The 20788-nt window shown below is 57.3% G+C and overlaps 1 protein-coding gene across 1 annotated transcript in view; it reads left to right on the forward strand.

Annotated features, from left to right (window-relative positions):
- The window catches only part of TSHZ1 (teashirt zinc finger homeobox 1), a 70904-nt gene extending 50512 nt beyond the window's left edge, over positions 1 to 20392 (forward strand). Inside the window, exon 2 of the mRNA XM_037035913.1 lies at positions 15882 to 20392. Coding sequence (XP_036891808.1) covers positions 15882 to 19072 — 3191 coding nt within the window. The 3' untranslated portion in view covers positions 19073 to 20392. The remainder of the gene's footprint in view (positions 1 to 15881) is intronic.
- Positions 20393 to 20788: the final 396 nt, after the last annotated feature.

Raw genomic sequence — 20788 nt, forward strand, 5'->3', positions numbered from 1 at the left:
CAATAGACTGACTCACAGATCTGGGACAAGACTGGGCCTCCTCAGCACAGCAAGAATCTGGAGCCCCTTTCTGTGTTGTTCCCCGTGCATGTGATGAGGAGACGGCCCTGGGGGCAACGAGGCCCTGCGGCCTGGGGCGCAGCTCAGGTTGTGCAAGTGTGGCTCCTGTGTAGGTGTTAATAGTTGTTAATAGTATTTCTACAGACCCCGGAGGCCCCCCGGAGTGACAAAGGAAATAAGTCACAGGCTTGTAGTCTGACGGGACATAAGGATGGCCTCTGAAAGCTAAAATCCGGGACGAAAATGGGGCAGCTTCAGTTCTCTTCGGGTGTCCCATCGCACAGACACCTGGGCACCTGGGTCATCGGCGAAGCTGGGCCCCGAGGCGGGAAGGGCCCCCGAGCCTGCTGGGTGCAGTGGGGAGCCGCACCGGCGCTCGGTCTCATTGAGTCCCTGGCAGGGTTGACATAAAGAATGTTTTTCAGAGTTACTCAAACTCGACGAAGCTTCGAAATGGAAGCTGCTCTATATTCTGCACCAAAGTCAGAATCTCCAGGGAAAGGATGAGGTTGCAGGGTGTGCTTAGAAATGACTTGTCGTAATTAATTTTTTTCCCGAAACAGAGCATTTTACAGATTTTCTGACGTAGCTGAAAAGTTTTTATTTCTGTTATGGGTCTCATGGCTCTGAACATTGCTTTCTGTCCTTAATTTCAATGGACACTAATTTCAGCTCTTTTTTTAATTAATGAGTGTGTAGCACGATTACAGAAATGTTAACACGTTCCCTTTGTGGGGAACCTCTGCCCTGCCCTGTGCCCGAGCTGGTCTGAAGCCGCCTTCTGTCTGGTTTGATGACACCATGCCAACAGAAGACACTCATCCCTCCTGCCTGTGGGGCACGTGGGGTGGTCACAGAACAAGGAGTGGGCTTTACCCAGAACCTGGAGGGGTCAGGCGGCCACCCTGAGCGGCTGTCACGGCGGGCTCCTTTGGAGGTTCGGCGTGAGCTGGGGGGAGGAGGTAGAGGCACGGGTGGGTGGTCACTGGGAGAGCACAGGCCCCGTGCCTCCCAGTGGGTCCCACAGACACCCAGGGCAGCAGGCAGCGGGGGTGGGGGGAATCTTCCCTGAGCACATTCAGTCCCCCCCAGAAGAAACGCCGTGAACACACGGCGCAGAGGAAACGCCAACAGCTGGGCATTCTGAAACAATCGTGCAGCCTCCTGCACGGCCCGCATCTGTGCATCTCCCAGACACAGCGCCCGCAGGGCTGCACCTTAGGGCTGTAGCTTCTAAATGGATCTCAGGGTCAAGGTTAGACACCCCCCACCCCCCAGCCGGCATGCCTAAGAAGAGGGGTGCATGGAGGGTTATTAGCGCCATAAATCGCCCCTCCTGTCAGTCAAACACCGAGAAAGGCGCGCCGTGCTCCTGGCTACCTCAGTGCCGGTGTATAAATCACTGGAGATGAAATTATTAGATAATTGGGCAACTTAACGGTGTGCATTTTGCACTTGCAATTGTTTTGCTGACTTGCACTTTTCTTGCTGTCCGGGGTTTTATTAACTGTCTTTAAGACATCTATCACCCCCTTCCTTCCTCTTCATTTTCCGGGGGGCACGTTCTCCCAGGGAGGAGAGTGCCGTGGTGCTGACGCCCCAGAAGGCTGGCTGTGTTTTCATTGACATGCAGAGCATTACCATAATTGGCTTTTCTACATGATAGGAGAGAGGAAATAATAATGTCATTTTATTTACAGCCGGAGTGTCGCTTTATGAGACTTCTCCAAGTTTCTGCCATGCTGTGTAGGTCAAATGACATCTTTTGATCAGCCCTGTCCAAAGACATCAAAGCTGAGTGGCATGTAATGGAGACCTAGTGACAAACCAAATCGAGAGCAGAAATAAGACTGCCAGTTTCCCATTAAACAGCCTGCTAAACAGCACAGCTTCCCCGTGTCGGCCCGACACCGCGCTGACCACCTAAATCAGGCGAATGAAAGGAGCTGAATTGGACATTAGTGCTGCAAATGGCTGCACTGATCGCCACGCAGCCCCCTCCTCTGCCCTCCCCCCAAAATCAGCAAGCAAACCGCTCGAGGTCCAGCGAGCCTGCTCGCGCCCCTGCCTTCCCCTCCTGCCACTCGCTGGTTTTCGGATCTGGCTTATTGAGGTTTGACATCAGCCGAATGGTGAAGCAGGACACCTCTGACAGGTGTTCCTGCTGATTGAACGGGAGACACGGCCCCGGAGAGATGGATCTTCTCGGGCAGGATGGCGGAGTGGCTGTTTTTCCTGTTTCCTCCCCGTTTTCCTCTCTTTACAGCCCTGTTGATATGTGGCTGCGATTCCCAGTCAAATCATTAGGGCCTTCAGGACTTTGAAGGGAGGATGAGTGATGGACAAGACCGCGTGGGCTGGCACACGGCGGGAGGCGTGCTTGTTGCCCGGGGAGGGTCTGTAAGCAGGATGTTCGGACCAGAGGTCGACCCTAACTTATCTCTGTGGGGAGCCCGTTCCCGGGCGCCTGGGCTGCGTGTGTGAGCCAGCAGTACCCGCGGAGGGTCATCCTGTGTCCCATGCTGTGCATTGAGTGTTTGCTCACTCTTCGGTTTCTTGGTCCAGCCCGTAGTTACCATACATTCACCTTGTTCAGGCACCGTGTAGCCGCCAGGAGCAGGCCGCTCGGCTGCTGTGGCTCCCGGAGACTGGGCTCAACGGAGGGCAGGCCGCTGCTGGGCTGCGCGGGTCGGGAGGGGCCCGGCGGCCTGGCCGGGCGGCTGTGCGGAGCTGGGCCTGTGGGTGGGCAGAGGCGGATCTACAGAAGGAGCCAGGCTGGTGCGGCTGGACGCAGGGTTTTCGGTGCTCGTTACCGTGGTCAGGTCCACGTAACGCGCAACAGGTCACATTAACCGTTCCCAGGTGCACCGCTCCGTGGCATGCGGCCCATTCATACCTGTGCGGCCACCACCACCACCACCGTCCACAGCACTTTGTATCTTCCCCAGTGGACCCTCCGTCCCCATTAAAGTTTCCTGATCCCGTCCCCCAGCCCCCGGTCACACCACTCTGCTTCCTGTCTCTGCCACCAGTCTGGGTCAGCCTGCCTGGAAGTGGACCAGAGCGTGGCTCTACAGCTGCTCCGCCCATGGCAAGCCCCTGCAGCTGCTGCCTGACCATGACTTTCAGGCCTGACGCCGCTTTTGCCGAGGTCACGCGGACAGAGACCTGTTTTACCAGCAGCGCCCTCTGCGGGCCGAGCTGCTCTGAAACCAGGCTGCGCTCGGTTGCTGGCAGGTGTGCCCTACGTGTGGTGGCGGCATGCCTGTCAGGGACCTGGCTCTGTCCCTGGCCTCCGTGGCATGTCCTGCTCTGCGACCAGCTGAGTGTGCAGCCAGGGGCAGGCCACGCACCCTCCATGCCTCAGCTTCCTCACGTGGACAGTGGCAGAGGCTTCCCTCTTAGCGTGTTGAGGAGAGGCTGGCACCATTAACAGGCAGAGTGACGCAGACGGCGTCAAGGTCTGCGTGCGCGCTCGGTAAATGTCACTTATAATCGGTCAGCAGCATTGTAACGCAAAGCATAATGCGGCCTGAGTGAGAGTCTATGGGAGCAGGAATGCAATGGTGATGCAGACAGGGGCGAATTATTCTTGTCAGAGCGACGGTACGTTATCCGTCCTCCCCAGTAAGTCACTCGAGGGCTGGAAAACGTCGGTGTCTAGGCAGACCATTGTCCCAGAGAATGTCTTATTGCTGGTACTGGGGATCAGACGTCACTGTTGTCTGGGGAAGACACTTCGGTGACCCTGGAGGGCTGTAGTGTTAAGCTGCTTTGTCTCCACATGCGGGTGACGGGGCTTGGCCCATTTCCTCCTGGAACCGAGCCTCCCCTACGGCCGGTTAGACTGTGTTCCTTTCTCTCTCCCTTCGTTTTTCCCTGTTAGTGCCGACCCGCCCAGCACGTCTCTCCAGGTGGCTCTGCAGACAGAACTGAAGACGCAGATGGGGGGAGGCATGCAGGGGCCATGCTGGGGGCCGGGGGCCGAGGACCCGAGTGTCCTTTGACTGTCCCGCGTGCAGGGCCTTCCCGCGGGGCCGGCAGGGACAAAGTGTGTTTTGTTCCTGCTGCTCCTTGAATGACTCTCCTCTTTTACGACCGTTTCTTGGGAGGTGTCTCAACCAAACCTTACACGTTCTCTGAGGTGTGGTCATGGGGTGGACTGGGCTCCACGTGCTGCCTCTCAGAAGAAACGGAAAAAGGAAAAGTCCTTAGACTGGGCGTAGTTGCTTCGTTAAGTTTCTGAGAAGCAAAGTGATGAGGAGGGGCATGGCCTGAGCACCCCCTAATGAGGGTGCATCGAGGCGGCCTCTGCTGGGATCCCAGGGAAGAATCTTGGGAAGAGGGCTCGAGGCGGGGACTTGGGCCGAGAGGCCTGCGCCTGTTCCTCAGTTAGCCAGGAGGCTGCGTCTGCCGCTTCCAGCTGTAAATGAGGAGCGGGATGCAAATGAGGAGCGGACTCCAGGCGCCTGCTGAACCCGCGTCTCCGGGCGCCCCAGGCACGTGGGCTGCACCTGCCGGAGCCCCATCACACGCTGCTCAATAATGCAGGGGAGTTTGCTCCACCAGAGTGTCACCTGTCTCGGTGAGTTGTGCCAGTGTCTATCTGAAGTGACAGCCATCTTTGAGTGCAGGCGTCTCTAACTGACTTCTCTCTCATCACTCCCATTGGAAAGGTAACATTTTCGACAAGATTGTTTCCTCTCCCACGGCTTGTTTCTTGGCGCGCCCCCGCCTCCCTCCCCCGTCGCGGCAGCACACCCAGTCGAACTGTGGTCGCCGACGAAGGCTGCCTTCTCCAAAGTGAGAAATGCTTCCCTCTCCAGAGTAGGCTGGGCACACACGAGAGGAAGGCGAGGGCCAGGCTACCGCGGAGCGTGGTGATCTGGGCACCGAGAGCCCTGTGGAGGCCAGGTCCCAGGCCCTCGAGTGCGCCTCCCTGCCAATAATGGATGCAAGCCAGTTCTGTGGCGTGATTTGAACTTCCGTCCTGCCCTTCACGGTCATTTCTGTCCATAATGGAAACAGGTCAGATACTTCTCTTCTGGTGTGGCCAGTGGGGATGGAAATGCACGTGTCTGCGAAATCATCTTGGCCTGATTCGTCTGTGCTCCCATTGGTGGTGATGGGGCCAGAATGGGAGGCTGGGATGCAGTGCTTATGGATGGTGGGCAGGGCCCATGACCTTGGGGACGGTAGTCGCTGCCCAGGGCCGCCCCTCGCTGACCTCTGCTGGCAACTCGATCTCCCCCACCCCGAGGGAGGGGACAGGGAGCAAGCCGGAGAGCGCCTCTGATGGGCCACAACCAGGGGCGTTTCCAACTGGAGGGACCCTAGGGTGGCCTTAGGACACCTCTCAGGACACTGTCTCGGGGACTCAAAAGGAGGGCGGAGGACTCAGGCTTTCTCCATGTCCCTGTAATGATAAATTTCCTGCTTTTACTGGGACCTTCTCTTTGCCTGGAAGGTCACTTTGCTCCCTTAGTTGTCCGTGTGAAGGAGGGCCGTCGTGTTGGACTTGCTGGCGCCATGTAACATGTTTAAAGATCAGAACTCAGTCCCTTTTCACGGTTTGCCCTGTGCGTGTCCCTGTGCTTCTGGAGATCCTCGGGGAGGCCCGGGTCCTGTGTTGGCCTGTGAATTCAAGTTCACAGATGTAGGTTGTTCGACATGCTTTCATACTAAACGCTGTAGTTGTATGTTGTGTTCTCCAGCGTTGCCGCCTTTCTCCGAGGATGTTGCTGAAAATCCAAGGGAGTTAAAAACGGGAACGTTTTACCCAGCTGGCCTGTTAGCTTAGCGGCCAGGATCCAGAATGACTCCAAATATCAAAATTTGGGGCACGACAGAGGCTGTGCCCCGTCTGTGAGAGGAACACGCCGTGCCACTCACTTTCTGTGGGGATGTCTTGTCGCACGGGAGCAGGCCTGATGCGTGCGTGTCACCACGGGAGAATGGGCACGCTGAGGGCCCAGGTGGGAAGTTGTTGGATTTTGCAGGATAGCTGCAAAAGCTGACATTTTGAAAGGAAATCGGATTCGGGGGAAGGCTCGTCCCAGATTGCTGCTTCGGCTCACCTGCGGGAGGACCGCAGTGGCGAGGAGCACAGCTCTGAGGCCTCGCCTCCTTGGCACAGAAGATGGGATCGCTCAGGCAGCCCGCTTGATAGATGGTACACGATTGGGGTGCAGGTGAGGGGCAGGTGAGGGGAGGGGACACACACCTAAGTGCTCAGAGCTGGTGTGAGTGCGACCTGGCGACATGCAGCCATTAAAAAGCACATCCGGCCGTCCCTTCCCACCAGGCTGGACGTGACTGTTGAATAGAGTAAAGCTTGTTTCCTTTCAAAAATGTTGAGCTGTGGTTTGAGAAATAAAATTTTTATCCAGTTTGCCAATGAGAATGCGCCTGTGTCCCATTGGGTGGTTGCCACGGGAGATGCGCATGCTCCCTCAGACCCTCTGCATGCATCAGCGTGCTGAGTGTCTGGGGCACGTGCGCTGGCGGTGTGGTTCCGCCCTGGCAGGGAGCTCGAGCGTTGCTTTCTGTCCGCTGGCCTTCGAACGCAGCAGGGTTTTGCTGCTCAGGGTGACCGCTGGTCCTCGGACACACTGGCATCCAGGAAGCACACTTTATAACAAATATTAGATTGAATCTTGCAAAGAAAAGTGAAATTTAACCTTCAGGTCCAGTTGTCTTATTCTCAGGTTGGAAACGAGGGTCTATGTAGTTTTAATAGTTCACTCACACATGTGCACACACTCACATGTGTGCACACTCACACGGGCACACATGCACATACCCATGCATGTGTGCCCACAGGTGTGCTCGCCCGTGCATGCACACACTTTGACACATGCACCTGTGTGCATGCACACCGCACATGCACAAATGTCCACACCTGCACCGTGCGTCCATGCTGGCGCACGGCCGTGGCAGCACCTTCTCCCCTGCATTGCAGGTGCTGCAGTGAGCTCGTTGGGTCGTGTCCTCCAGGTCGGTGCCGCTGGGACTGTGCTCCCCCTGATGGCAGGACTCACGGCGTGTGCTCAGCATCACACTCCATGCCACGCTCCAGGCTCAGGAAGGGCAGGGGACTGAAGGCAAAGCTGCTTTGATGCAAAAAGAAATAGCAGGAATGGCGATTTGGAGTCTTTGTTTTACTCGATAGGGAGAGATGTCATTTATTTCTGTAAGTAACTGTGAGAGGGGACTTGCACGTGGCAGGTACCATTTCCGAGCATGTTCATTCATCAGGTTCTGGGTGGCGGGGGTGCGGGCAGGCACAGGGGAGCGGGGAGCCAGGGTGAGGGTTTCAGGGGAAGGTACACGTGTTGGGCTGACTTTGTTTTCTGCGACTCAGGAGCCTCCCTCAGAAGCCTCTTTGAGACCAGGAATCACACTCATTCACCTTGTGAAACGTATTGTTCTCATAGCTTCAACACTGAAATAAAAATTTCTGCAAATACTGTAGTACATTCTGGTACCTTTGAACTCCTATGAATCAGACACTTTTGGGGAATTGTAGCTGGTGGTGAAAACAAAAGATCCTGATAAATAATTACCTCAACGCAGAGGTTGTCACGAGCACCCCTTCTCTCTCTGCCTCTTCCTTTGCCTCACGTTTTTTTAAAGAGCCTCTTAAGAAAGCAGCTATGAGAAGAAGTCCCTGATAATAATCAGAGTGAGCCTCATTACTGCAGTGAGGGCGAGGTGGTTCCCGTCGCCGTGGCACAAATGTGACTCAGATTTGGACACCATTGTTGTTGTTAAGGGAATTCCGAGAAAGTCAGGGGTCAGGTGACCATGTATTAAGCTTCCAATCAAATGTAGAATTAATTATGTGAGATATTTTAGCTCGTGGTGAAACCCATTTGAACGTAACTTATATTTGACCATAGCACATTTTTAAAAGATTTTTATTTGTGTTTAGAGAGAGGGGAAGGAAGGGAGAAAGAGGGAGAGAAACATCCATCTGTGGTTATCTCTCATGCGACTTCAACTGCGGACCTGGCCCGCAAGCCAGGCACGTGCCCTGACTGGGAATCAAACTTGCGACCTTTTGGTTCTCAGGCCAGCGTTCAGTCCATGGAGCCACGCCAGCCAGGGCATTGCTGTAGCATAGTTAAAGGTGAAGACTCTCCTATGTGAAAAGCTGGTCTCCGGTCCCTCCCTGTGGGTCTGCAAGTCCCCACGCTGGCTGCCATCCGTGCCCCACTCCTTCATGGTCGACGTTCCCACTTGTCTTCCTTAATCCTGTGTGTCTATGACAATGAGCTAGGCGGTTGAAAAGGGAGACATTTCTGGGGTGTAAGCTCCGTGTGGGGTTCAGAGGCTGTAGAAACCTTCTTCCCCTCGTCTCTCACGTCCACACCTGCAGCAAACGTGGTTCCATTTACTTTACTTTTTAATAGGACACGTGTGAGGCACGGCAAGGTGCTACTATGCTGTGGGGCGAATGTTTGGGACAATTACTGGTGGTCCTTCATGGTAGCCAGGAGCGCGGCGTCCTGAGCATGGGTGGGAATGCAGTTAGTTCCCTGTCCCCCCACGGGACTCAGCCCTTCGGGACTCAGCCCCTCGCACAGGAGCTTCTCTTTGCATTTCTAAGTGGCAGCCATCAGGGTGACCCTTCCCCTCATGCATGAATCCTCTCCATGGTTCCAGGTGGGACCTGGTGTTTGGGGTAGGACTCCCTGGTGCTGGGTTTGTAGACCAGAGCGTCAGAGGGGCTGGTGTGGCGTGTGTCGGGGTGTCACTCCTGAGACACCAAGGGAGTCACAAAAACGTGCCCTCCCAGGGTGGCACCCCGGGGAGGTGGGCATGGGGGGCAGGGTTACGCATCACTTCAGGGAGCCACGGCGGAGTCTGCCACAGGTTTGCACGTGGTCCGAGGGCAGGGCATCTGCCTGCTGCACCTGTCAGGTGTGCACGCGAACTCCTTGCTCTCTGTTTTACTCCCCCCTTTTCACTTCTCGTTAATTTTTCAGGGCCCTCCTATATTTTTTCTCTTCTTTTTCTTCCTGACATGGCTGAAAATCAAAGCAGTTTTTGGTCTTCCTCACCATGGCTTCAGCTCTGATACGGGCTCTTGTTCAGTGGCATTGTTGTGACCTGTGGCCCACGAGAGACAGAAGGTCGATCCCTGGTGTGCTCGCTGGGAGGGGCCTTGAAATGAGGCCCTTACTTCTCAGTTAACTCAGTTAAGTTCTGGGGCAGCGATAAGAAGAAACTGCACTGATTTTCAGAGAGTCACCTGTGAATTTCAACTCGAGTTAGAGTTTGGTAAAATCCAGAGGCCGTTTTATTTCAATTTTCTACAATGGCTTCTGCTGGGTTTGACGTAGAAAAACAATTCCGTGAAGAATCGGCGCCTTAGCATCGGAACAGGGCAACTGAAATCGGCCAAAACGATGGAAGGTTCGCTCCTGTTGCCCAGGAGCAGAGTGTGGGCCTTCACACAGAAACCTGAAATGTACGCCCGGAAATGAACACAGAAGCCACTGGTAGGGTGGTGGGGTTTCCGGGGAGGAAGGGGCTCCGCGTCTGCTTTCTCGGCGGCCTTTCCGTCCCAGTATTTCCTGCTGCCCATCAGAACCTCCTGTGTGTCCCACCCAAACAGAGGCGAGGTGGCGGTACGAGTGATCAGTTACAGGTTGGGCGGGGACCGTGTGTTGCGAGATTGTACTGTGCAGTGAGGCTGGGCATTCCTCACTTAGGTGTGGTGGGGGGCGGGGGGCCCTTCTGTGAGCCGGGCCCGTGGAGTAAATGCACTCTGATGTGAGGCCGTCTGCTGGTGGCTATTGCAGTGCCCGGTGCGGAACCTAGTTGGACGGAGGCAGCATTTCACTGGTGCGATTGCACCGTTTCACCGGGCGGCAAAACCACAGCAAAAGTGGAGTTTTCACTGTAAGGCAGGGACCAGGCAGGGACTGAAGACCTGTGCCGTCCACGCGTCCACTAGAAATACCCATTTCCTCGCTCACCGCCTACTCCCCACTCCACATGCTCAAGGGGGGCAAGGCCGGGCTCCCCAGTTCCCAGCCCCGGCCCCCCCTGCCTGGTCTTGGGCAGGGCCACTCCCCAGGAACCTGGCCCCTGCCCCCCGCGAGCCCTGCCCAGAGGCCATGGTGGGGAGACCGCTGCGCTGCTGAGCTGGCATCTCGGGGGGGTCCTGCAGCTGCTTTTGTCTGGGACCCCCAGCACCCTCCCCAGACTGGACGGCTTCCTGGAGGGGCAGGAATGCAGGGGCCCACAGGAGGGGTGAGGGCTGGTGGGGGGCAGACTCACCACGACTGAAGTCCCCAAAGATGTCCCTCCGACAGGAACCCTAATACCAGCAGTGCCCACTTACTTCTTGCTTTCGTTTGCTTTTTGTTTTTAAGAAAAAGTAATGATGAGAAAAGCCTATCTCACACTCCCTGCCCTGTCTGGGCCCTGCTGGCCGGGCTCCCTCTTCCAGGTCCAGCCAGCGTGCCAACTGCTTCATTCCAGAAATGGTGTGAAACGGACAGTCTGTGCTTATGGCTCTGAAAACACCAAAGAGGAGCTTGAAAATACGGGCAGTCATCCACCGCCACCTCACGCCACACGTAACCCTGCATCGTTCGCCAGAAAAACCCAGTCAGCCTTTCGGAGGAGTTGCCCCCTGCCACCCCCCCCCACCCCCCCGTCCAATTGTTGGTCTTTGGCCTTTTCCGTCTGCCTGTGTCACCGCAGCACGCTTTTCCACGGGGGGGGCGGGGGGCACGCTGCAGCACAGGGTCAGGCTGCAAGTCATTGCAGCACCTCTGGCTGCTGCGGACGGGACGGGGCGGGTCTTCCAAGGCCAAGCGGCGGAGGGCCTGCCAGTGCGGAGGGCGCCTCTGTTTCGTGACCTTGGACTCCACTTCCAGAAGAAAAGGGGGTGGGCCAGAGACTGTCAGCACTTAAAACGTCTCCACTTTTGCCCCCTTTCGCCCACACTCTCCCACTTGTAACAGCACAGCCAGCTCGCAGGGGGTCTCTGAACACTGCTTTTTACTCTTAAGGTATTCATTAGTCTCTTCCCGTCTAACTCTGCGAAGTCCTCGCCCAAGGACATGGTTACTGATTTGAAAGAGACAGGGAAACATCCCTCGGTTGTCCCCTGTACGTGCCCCTACCAGAGATCGGACCCTCAGCCTTTTGGTGTTCCAGTGGCATTCCAACCCTCTGAGCCACCCAGCCAGGCAGGGCTCCCTCTCATTTTTCTTAGGTTATTTTTTACTTTTCAGTTGCAGTTGACACCACAAGTTTCTAAACAGTTGATACAGAATCACTGTGGGTCATAGGCTCATCCAAAGACCAGAGTTTTCACTGGCCATGAAATGCGGATGTGACAAAGGACAGTCACTCGGTCCCGACACTGGTTGAGTGGAAAGGTCTCGGATGGGGGTCAGGGGACCCGGGTTCCAGTCCTGTGTGAGTTGAGGAAGTCAGCCAGCTGCTGCAATACCCAGTTTTTTCCATCGGCAAGACAGGCATTTATTTCCGTGGGGCCCCGACTGTGGCCCCTCTGGCTGTGGCTGGAGTGCTCATGGCCCGGGTGGGATGAGGGGTCCAGAGCTTGCCCGAGAGGGCAACAGGCCACATCTCCAGTCTGCAGGGAATGGCAATCTCTGCGAGGGTTGAGGAGACAACATCTGAGCCTCAAGGGGTCCATGTGGGGACTTAACTGGTGGATTTAGCAGGCTGGACCCTAGGACTGCAGATGGTCTGGCCGCTTGGAGGCAGCTGGTCGTGGGACGAGGAGGGGAAGGTGTTCCCACAGGGTCCGAGTTACGGCAGGCCGGGGCCATGCTGCAGACAGGCCTTGAGAGGCAGCAGATGCTGAGGCCAACCCCCTCTTCCACATGGGCGACTCATTTGGGCGCAGTCAGCAAGGTGGAGTTAGGAGAGGTGAATTCGGGAGCAGGAAGGTGCTGTTATGTGGGGGGTGCTGGGGAGGGCAGGAGGCAATCATCTCGCTTGCACCTGATTTACTGGGAGTGTCTGAGGAAGGCCCGCATCTGACGGATGCAGGTCACTGCCGCTGGAATTCCTTCCATGTGCCAGACATGCCCAAAGAGCCAGGCCAGGCCCTGCGGGGCCTCCCTGGGCCAGCAGGTCTGCAGGGGTGGGCGTGGATTTGGTGGTCACAGGTGCACACAGGGGGGTGGGGTCTGAAAGGGGTAAGACTGGCCAGAAAGGGAAAAGGAATGGGCCCTGTAGCTGATGGGGCAGCACATGCCACCCCAGAACTGCAGACCGGGGGCCTGCAGGGACCAGTTGGAAAGCCGGTGGGACCCCAGGCTGCACCTTAGTCCTCACTGGGGCTCCCTTCCTCTCCAAAGGTGCCCGCACCCCACCCTGGCTCTCTAGTGCTGCCTGCTCACCTGCTGCTTCGATTCTCCACTGGGCTAGGAGGGCAGGCACGTCAGGGACCCCTCCCTTCCACCTGCCACCTCATGGAGAGCAGTGGCCGTGGGTGCCTAAGGGGGGGACAGCGTACCAAACCCAGGGCCCTCCTGTGGGCTGTCTGGTGGAGGAGCCTGGGGTGGGGTGCCCCTCACAAGCTGTCGCTGCTGCCCTTGGGCCGTGTGACTGTCAGCCAGGTGCATGCAAGCTCCACCTGGCGACACCTGGGCGTGGACTGGACTGTGTCGTGGGGACGGGCTCGGGCAGGAGCGTGGGCAGCTGACACTGCTCTCTGCTGGAGCACGGATGGGGCAGGACTCGTGCAGGCGCCCTTTCAGCCCTGAGGTGTCCCGGGGGGCGAGGCCAGGGGTGCCGAGTGCACCCTAGGGGGCAGCAGCGGGCCCACGTTTCTGCTCCCACGGCCAAGGTGCAGGTCTTGCTTTGCCTTGTGCGCACTGCTGGCACCTCCTGCCAGGCAGCTGGGGAGCCCTGGTGCCCGAGCCGAGCCCAGCTGGTCCAGATGAAGCGATTTGTGTAATGAGCTGGGGCGCGAGTCCTCTTCTCTGAGCAGGACGGACCCTGTTGTCGGGCAGCTCCAGTGGTCAGGCCCCGGGCGTGCCGCTGGGGCTGCCGGGACAGCTGGGAGACGGGCACCTGGGACCTGGGCCCGGTCTTCGCCTTGCTCTGCCTGCCCCGGACGCCCTCGAGTTGTAAGGTCACCCTCCACAGAGGTGAGGCTGTGGCCGAGCCAGCTGGAGGCGAGGAGTGTGACCCGGGCTTCTGAGGGGACCCAGGGCTGAGCGTTCACTGTGAGCCCTCGGAACCAGGACGTCCTGGCCCTGTAACAGCTACGGGCGCAGTGAAAGCGTGACTGAATCTGGCCACCGTGTTTCAGTTTGATGAGCTCTGCGTGGCGCGCGAGGGCCACGGGGTAGACACTGTCCAGACGCTGAGGCCTGACCGATGGGTGTCCCACCTCTGGTCTTGCACCGGTGACTGCAACTCACAGTGGCAGCGTGGTGTTAGCAGAACGGTGGTCCCCAGGCCCGCTAGAGGGGTCTGCTCCGCCTTCAGCTGTGGATCAGGTGTGAACACACACGCTCAGAGGGCTCATGCGGTCCCCAAGGTGTGGGAATGGGCCGCATGCGGAACAGCGTGGCACATGGCTACAGTAGCCTCCTTAGCTGTGGCTTCGTGGTCCGAGGTTTACGTTACCAGCGGCCCGCTGCGATCTGAGCCTGCAAAATGGAAAATTCCAGAAGTAAAGCATCCACTCGTTTAAACTGTGGCCTTTCAGAAGGGTGTGCTAGAATCCCAGATTCGCCAGCTCCGTTCCTTCCTGATGGGAGGTGGACTGTCCCTCAAGCGTCCCCCACCAGCCACGCAGCTGCCACCGTGGTGGTCCGACCGGCTGTCTCCACGCTGCAGCGCTGTGCTCAGCTCTCTTACTGTTACAATTGCCCTGTTTTGTACTTAGTTACCATTGTTCATCTCTCCCAGGGCTACTTATGAACTAAACCTGTAATAGACATGGCGCACAGAGGGGAAATGTAGCATATCTAGGGCTACATTTGTACCTTCAGGCATCAGTCAGGGGTCTTGGAATATATCCCCCACAAATGAGGTGGATGAACTGGATTCCGTTAGGGCCCAGCTAAATGGCTGCCTCCATTGTCAGTCACTGTGTGTGTGGGTTGCACATGATCTCACATGTTCATCATTGGCCCTGCGTGTGTGGGTGGGTTGCACGTGTGCTCACAGTGATGCTGTGTGCTCACACTCAGGGTGCCCGCTGTGCTGGAGTGTCAAGCCCCCCGCCCACGGGTGTGGACGCGCTCCTGCCGCCCCCTGTCCCCACACCAGCCCCAGGCTGACCAGACCGGCTCTGGCCTGTCAGCCGCCCCTGAAACACGGTGTGCTTCCCGCACTCCCGCAGGACCCGGCTCTGATAACGTGAAAACGAGCGGTCACAGTTAATGAGACACCCGTCCTCGGTCATACCCGCGTCTTTTCATGGGGCCTTTCTGGAACACATCTTAACCCCAGCCTTCCCAAGTCCTTGCTGGAACCCCAGTTCAGCAAGGTATTCCCTCAAAAACTAACAAAAATAAAAAGTAAGTAAAATGCATTGGTTAGTCAGGTAAGTGCGGAAGTGCGGCCTGCAACTGTCTCCCCTTGGGAATTAGCCAGGTGGGTCATGCGGTACAGGACCCACAAGGCCCTACAGTAAAAAGTCAGGTTTTTATCTCATGGTAGATACGCCCTCCAAGCCTCTCACATGTGTGACAGCCGTCACTGTCCCCTGGGAGGTGCCGAAGCACCCAGGAAGCAGCTCTGCACTGTGAAGGCAGCCTGCACCAGGCTGCTTGGCACATGCAATCGGCCTTGTTCAAGTTCAACAGCACTTCAGGTTGGCAAAATGTTTGTAGCAGAGAAGTCACCACTTGAGCCGTGTTTAGGGGCTCAGCTCAGTGGTGTCAAGGACATCTGCACTGTTGTGCCGCCACCACGCTGGCCATCTCCCCAGACTGGCGCTCTGTCCCTGTCGAACCCCAGCCCTCACCCTGGCCTGGCACCCAGCCACCCTCAGGTTCTATCTCTGTGGCTCGGACCCCGGGGCCCTCATGGAAGTGCAGTCACACAGCGTCTGTCTTTCTGTGGCTGGCTTGTTGCACGGAGCGCAGTGTCCTTCAGGTTTGCCTACGTCGTAGCAGGATTTCCTTCTTGTGTGTGGAGGGTAACCCACCGTGCTCGGCCTGTCCGTTCCCCTGCTGACAGACCCCTGGACTGTTCCCCCCCTTTTGGCTCTTGTGAATAAGGCTGGTTTGTGCCACCGGGCTCTCTGACACCTGCTCGTGCCCCTCTGGGTACCTTCTGCGCCCTCCAGGTGGGGGGCTGGGGTACCTGCTGCCTCCTCCGTTTTTGTGAAGCCCAGAGCGTGTTACTGCGTCTCCTCGTGGGGTCTCTGTATGTGCGGGCACCGTATGATTCTGTGTGTGGAATATCTCACTCTAAGCGTAGACAGCCAGGTCCCACCTGATGGGAACGCATGAGGGACTCACCCAGTGCTGGTGAAAGGAGAGGCGTGCCTGCAGGAGGGGGTGACAGGTGCCCTGCCGTTTCCGTGCAGCCATGTCCCCAGCGGACATCCTCAGAAGGGGATGGTCACCCGCCCTCCAGCTGAGGCCGCTTCCTTGCAGTGTGTCCTCTCAGCAGAGGGGTTTGTCCTGGTGGAAACCGAATTCCTGCCACCAAGGGGCCGAGGGGGTGGCCCCGTAAAGCAGGTAGCCTTGCAGCCTGGGAGCCTGGGTGAGAAGCATCTTGTTAAAGAGCATGTGAGTGCCAGGGAGGCCGCGTCCTTGAACGTGATTTACTCCTCACTGTGTCCCATTTTTCTACCCTAGCTTATGTTCCCGAGGAAGAGCTGAAGGCGGCAGAAATAGATGAAGAGCGTGTGGAGGAGGATGGGCTGTCCCTGGATGTCCAGGACAGCGACTACGTGGGCGGCGAAGACACCGAGATCAAGGAGGCCCGGAGCTGCCAGGACTCCCCCGTCAGCACAGCCACCAACCAGGACGCTGGCTATGGGTCTCCTTTCAGCGAGAACAGCGACCAGCTGGCCCATTTCAAAGGCCCCTCTTCCAGAGAAGACAAGGAGGACGTGCAGGGCCCTGACAGCGTCTCCTACCCCCAGGACAGCTTGGCACAGATCAAGGCCGTCTACGCAAACTTGTTCTCGGAGTCCTGCTGGTCCAGCTTAGCGCTGGACTTGAAGAAGTCCGGTTCCACCACCACCAGCAACAGCGACGCGGGCCCCAAGGAGAGCTCCACCCCTGCCCCCACGCCACCCGCCACAGCCGCGGGGACGGTCGGCACCACCGCCAGCACCCCCAGCACCAGCACTAGCACCAGCACCAGCAGCGGGGGTGGCAGTGGCGGTGGCTCGGGCTATGACTGGCACCAGGCGGCGCTGGCCAAGACGCTGCAGCAGACGCCCACCTTTGGGCTGCTGCCCGAGCCCAGCCTGTTCAGCACGGTGCAGCTGTACCGGCAGAACAACAAGCTCTACGGCTCGGTGTTCACGGGCGCCAGCAAGTTCCGCTGCAAGGACTGCAGCGCCGCCTACGACACGCTGGTGGAGCTGACGGTGCACATGAATGAGACAGGCCACTACCGCGATGACAATAGGGACAAGGACTCCGAGAAGACCAAGCGCTGGTCCAAGCCCCGGAAGCGCTCACTGATGGAGATGGAAGGGAAGGAAGACGCGCAGAAGGTGCTCAAGTGCATGTACTGCGGCCACTCTTTCGAGTCCCTGCAGGACCTGAGCGTCCACATGATCAAGACTAAGCATTACCAGAAAGTGCCTCTGAAGGAGCCCGTGCCCGCCATCACCAAACTGGTCCCGTCCACAAAAAAGCGGGCCCTTCAGGACCTGGCGTCCCCGTGCTCTCCCGAGCCAGCCGGGGCCGCCGCAGAGGCCGCCCTGAGCGAGGCGGCCAAGGACCAGAAGGCCGCCAACCCCTACGTGACCCCCAACAACCGCTATGGCTACCAGAACGGCGCCAGCTACACCTGGCAGTTCGAGGCCCGCAAAGCGCAGATCCTCAAGTGCATGGAGTGCGGCAGCTCCCACGACACCCTGCAGCAGCTCACCGCCCACATGATGGTCACCGGCCACTTCCTGAAGGTGACCACCTCCGCCTCCAAGAAGGGGAAGCAGCTGGTGCTGGACCCCGTGGTGGAAGAGAAGATCCAGTCCATCCCTTTGCCCCCCACCACGCACACCCGCCTGCCTGCCTCCCACATCAAAAAGCAGCCCGACTCGCCGGCAGGGTCCACGACCTCCGAGGAGAAGAAGGAGCCGGACAAGGAGAAGGTGCCGGTGGCCGGCGACGCGGAGAGGAAGATCAAGGAAGAGAACGAGGACACGCCCGAGAAGTTCGAGCCCACTGCGCTCTATCAGTACCTCCGCGAGGAGGACCTAGACGACAGCCCCAAGGGTGGGGTGGACATCCTCAAGTCGCTGGAGAACACTGTCTCCACTGCCATCAGCAAAGCCCAGAACGGCGCTCCCTCCTGGGGCGGCTACCCCAGCATCCACGCGGCCTACCAGCTGCCGGGCGCCGTGAAGCCGCTGCCCGCCGTGCAGAGCGTGCAGATGCAGCCGTCCTATGCCAGCCCCGTGAAGCCGCTGTCCTCGGAGCACACTGCACTCCTGCCCTCCCCAGGGAGCCTCACTCCGCCGCCCCACAAGAGCAACGTGTCGGCCATGGAGGAGCTGGTGGAGAAGGTCACGGGCAAGGTCAGTATGAAGAAGGAGGAAAAGCCCACAGAGAAGGACAAGGGTTCGCCGGCTAAGGCTGTGTCCCCCGTGGCCAAGGAGAATAAGGACTTCCCTAGGACAGAGGACGTCAGCGGCAAGCCCCAGCTGAAGAAGGGCCCCGAGGTGGAGGCGGGCAAGGCCAAAAAGGAGGGCGCAGTGGATGCCCACACCCCCAATGGCACCGAGCCTCTCAAAGCCAAAGTCACCAACGGCTGTAACAACCTGGGCATCATCACGGACCACTCGCCAGAGCCCTCGTTCATCAGCCCGCTGAGCGCGCTCCAGTCCATCATGAACACGCACCTGGGTAAGGTGTCCAAGCCCGTGAGCCCCTCGCTGGACCCACTGGCCATGCTGTACAAAATCAGCAACAGCATGCTGGACAAGCCCGTCTACCCCGCCACCCCCGTCAAGCAGGCCGATGCCATTGACCGCTACTACTACGAGAATAGCGACCAGCCCATCGACTTGACCAAGGCCAAGAGCAAGCCCCTGGCTCCTGGCACTGCCGACGCAGTCTCCTCGCCCCTGCGGGAGAGCGCACTCATGGACATCTCCGACATGGTGAAGAACCTCACGGGCCGCCTCACCCCCAAGTCCTCCACACCCTCCACGGTGTCCGAGAAGTCTGACGCCGATGCCAGCAGCTTCGAGGAGGCCCTGGACGAGCTGTCCCCTGTCCACAAGAGGAAGGGTCGGCAGTCCAACTGGAACCCCCAGCACCTGCTCATCCTGCAGGCCCAGTTCGCCTCCAGCCTGCGGGAGACCCCCGACGGGAAGTACATCCTGTCGGACCTGGGCCCGCAGGAGCGGGTGCACATCTCCAAGTTCACGGGCCTCTCCATGACCACCATCAGCCATTGGCTGGCCAACGTCAAGTACCAGCTGAGGAGGACAGGCGGGACCAAGTTCCTGAAGAGCCTGGACACGGGGCACCCTGTGTTCTTCTGCAACGACTGTGCCTCTCAGTTCAGAACTGCGCCCACGTACATCAGCCACCTGGAGACGCACCTGGGCTTCAGCTTGAAGGACCTCTCCAAGCTGCCGCTCGGCCAGGCTCAGGACCAGCAGGGCGTCCCCAAAGTCCTGGCCGCCAAGGCCTTGGGCCCCGTGGGGGCCGCCGAGGACGACCTGGGCTCCACATTCCAGTGCAAGCTGTGTAACCGGACTTTTGCGAGCAAGCACGCGGTCAAACTGCACCTGAGTAAGACCCACGGCAAGTCCCCGGAGGACCACCTGATCTACGTGACGGAGCTGGAGAAGCAGTAGCGTCCCGGCGCACGGGACCGGCACCTTGCACTACACGTCGTCCTCACACTGCACTAGGCCTGGCCTGAGCCTCTGAAATCAGCCTCCCGGGGCTGCCGCACAGCCTGTCCGGGCCTTGGGTTTTCTTACACACATTTTGTAGCTATATTTATATGCTCTTTGTCTGATTGTGCATGTTATTTTTCTTTTTCCGTGAGTCGAAGTCTGACCTTTATTTTCAACATCTGTTCTCGATGCTCAGCTATCTTTTGTAAGTAATGGTGGGGCACACTCTTCAGAGACACCGACCTAGCAGGAAAGAGACACACAAATAACAATGATAAAGAGACATCTGGACGTTAACAAAGTCGCTGTGGCCGTAGAGGCCCCGGAGCCTGGTGGTGTCAGATTGAACCGTTGAGGACTGTAATCGCATCTCTGTGCCTTTCACTCAAAAAAAAAAAAACAAAAAAACCGAAAAGAAAAAAAGGCTTAAAGGCATTTCATTCAGATCAAAAGCTGTGTCAGACACAAAACGTATTTAATAATTAAAACAGGAGCTTTTATATGCAGAGCTGGTTCGTGAAAGGAGGCTGCACGCAGCTACGGAAGACCGAAGGCTGTCTGGGGCCGGCGGGGCTAGGAAGCGGCACTTCGCACGGTCACACGGAGAAAGAAAACAGACAAAACGAACAGCAGCAAACACGCCCTTCGCCACTATGCCCAGACGCTCTGGATGCCGGAAATAATGCCACTTTGGCAAAAAAAAAAGTATGCAAGCTATTATTTAAAAAATGTGTAAAAATGCTATTCCTTTCTTTTCCTGTAAAATACTGCGGTTTATAGTTATTTACAAATGTAAGCTTTGGTACCAGCTGACCTTTCTATAGCGTGCCGCATTGGTAAATGAAAAAAAAATGGGGCAAATATTGGAGTACTTTCCTTGTAAATTGCCAGCATCAGCTTACAAACTCCTGTATGTTACATATCGTACCATTTTAATCTATTCAACTTTCTTTGTACCTTCTGGCTGTATGCTTTCTCTTTTAACTTTTTATATTGTCATTTTATATTAAATTTCTGTGTATATAATGTAAAACCACACTTTTTGAATAAAATTTAGTTCCCGCAGCTTGATTTAAATAGAGAAATTTTACTCGCATTTGCATCTTTCCAGATGCATGTATATCAGACAAAAAATGAATAAATGAAGACAAAGCAAGGCACTATTAATTATACGTTTGATGTTCCGTCATTAATATTGTACAGTACGTTTGGGTTCACACGATTCAATCCACTGTTCCCTCCATTGTAAAATAAATCTTCACACCGTTCTCGGTTTACGTGCCGTGTCCTGTCATCCTTCCTCTGCCTTTGGGGCGCTGTGCAGCGGCAGGGGGAGGTCTTGCGGGCACCGCCCCCGCTCCCTCCCCCCCTGCCCCCCCCCCCCCCCCCCCGTCGAGGTGGAGAGATGCCACACAGAGCCCTTGCGTGGCGACCAGTGTCACACAGGTGATGAGTGCTGCATCGTTGAAAAGGATAGTCCTGTTCCGGACTCCACTGGATACCACTGAGTTGAGCCTTCGGTTGGTGGGTGTTCGGTACAGAGAGGCGGAGGGGCTTCCTTCGGAGAGTTCTGTGGGCCGTGGGCAGGTGCTGACGGTGACGCTTTCTGGAGACTCGGCGACGGGGTGGGAGGGGAGGCCTCTCCTGGTAGGGGAGTCCCTGGGGCCTCTG

This window comes from Sturnira hondurensis, unplaced genomic scaffold (assembly GCF_014824575.4).
Source record: "Sturnira hondurensis isolate 20B ecotype Veracruz unplaced genomic scaffold, ASM1482457v3 Scaffold0001872, whole genome shotgun sequence".
Lineage (NCBI taxonomy): Eukaryota > Metazoa > Chordata > Mammalia > Chiroptera > Phyllostomidae > Sturnira > Sturnira hondurensis.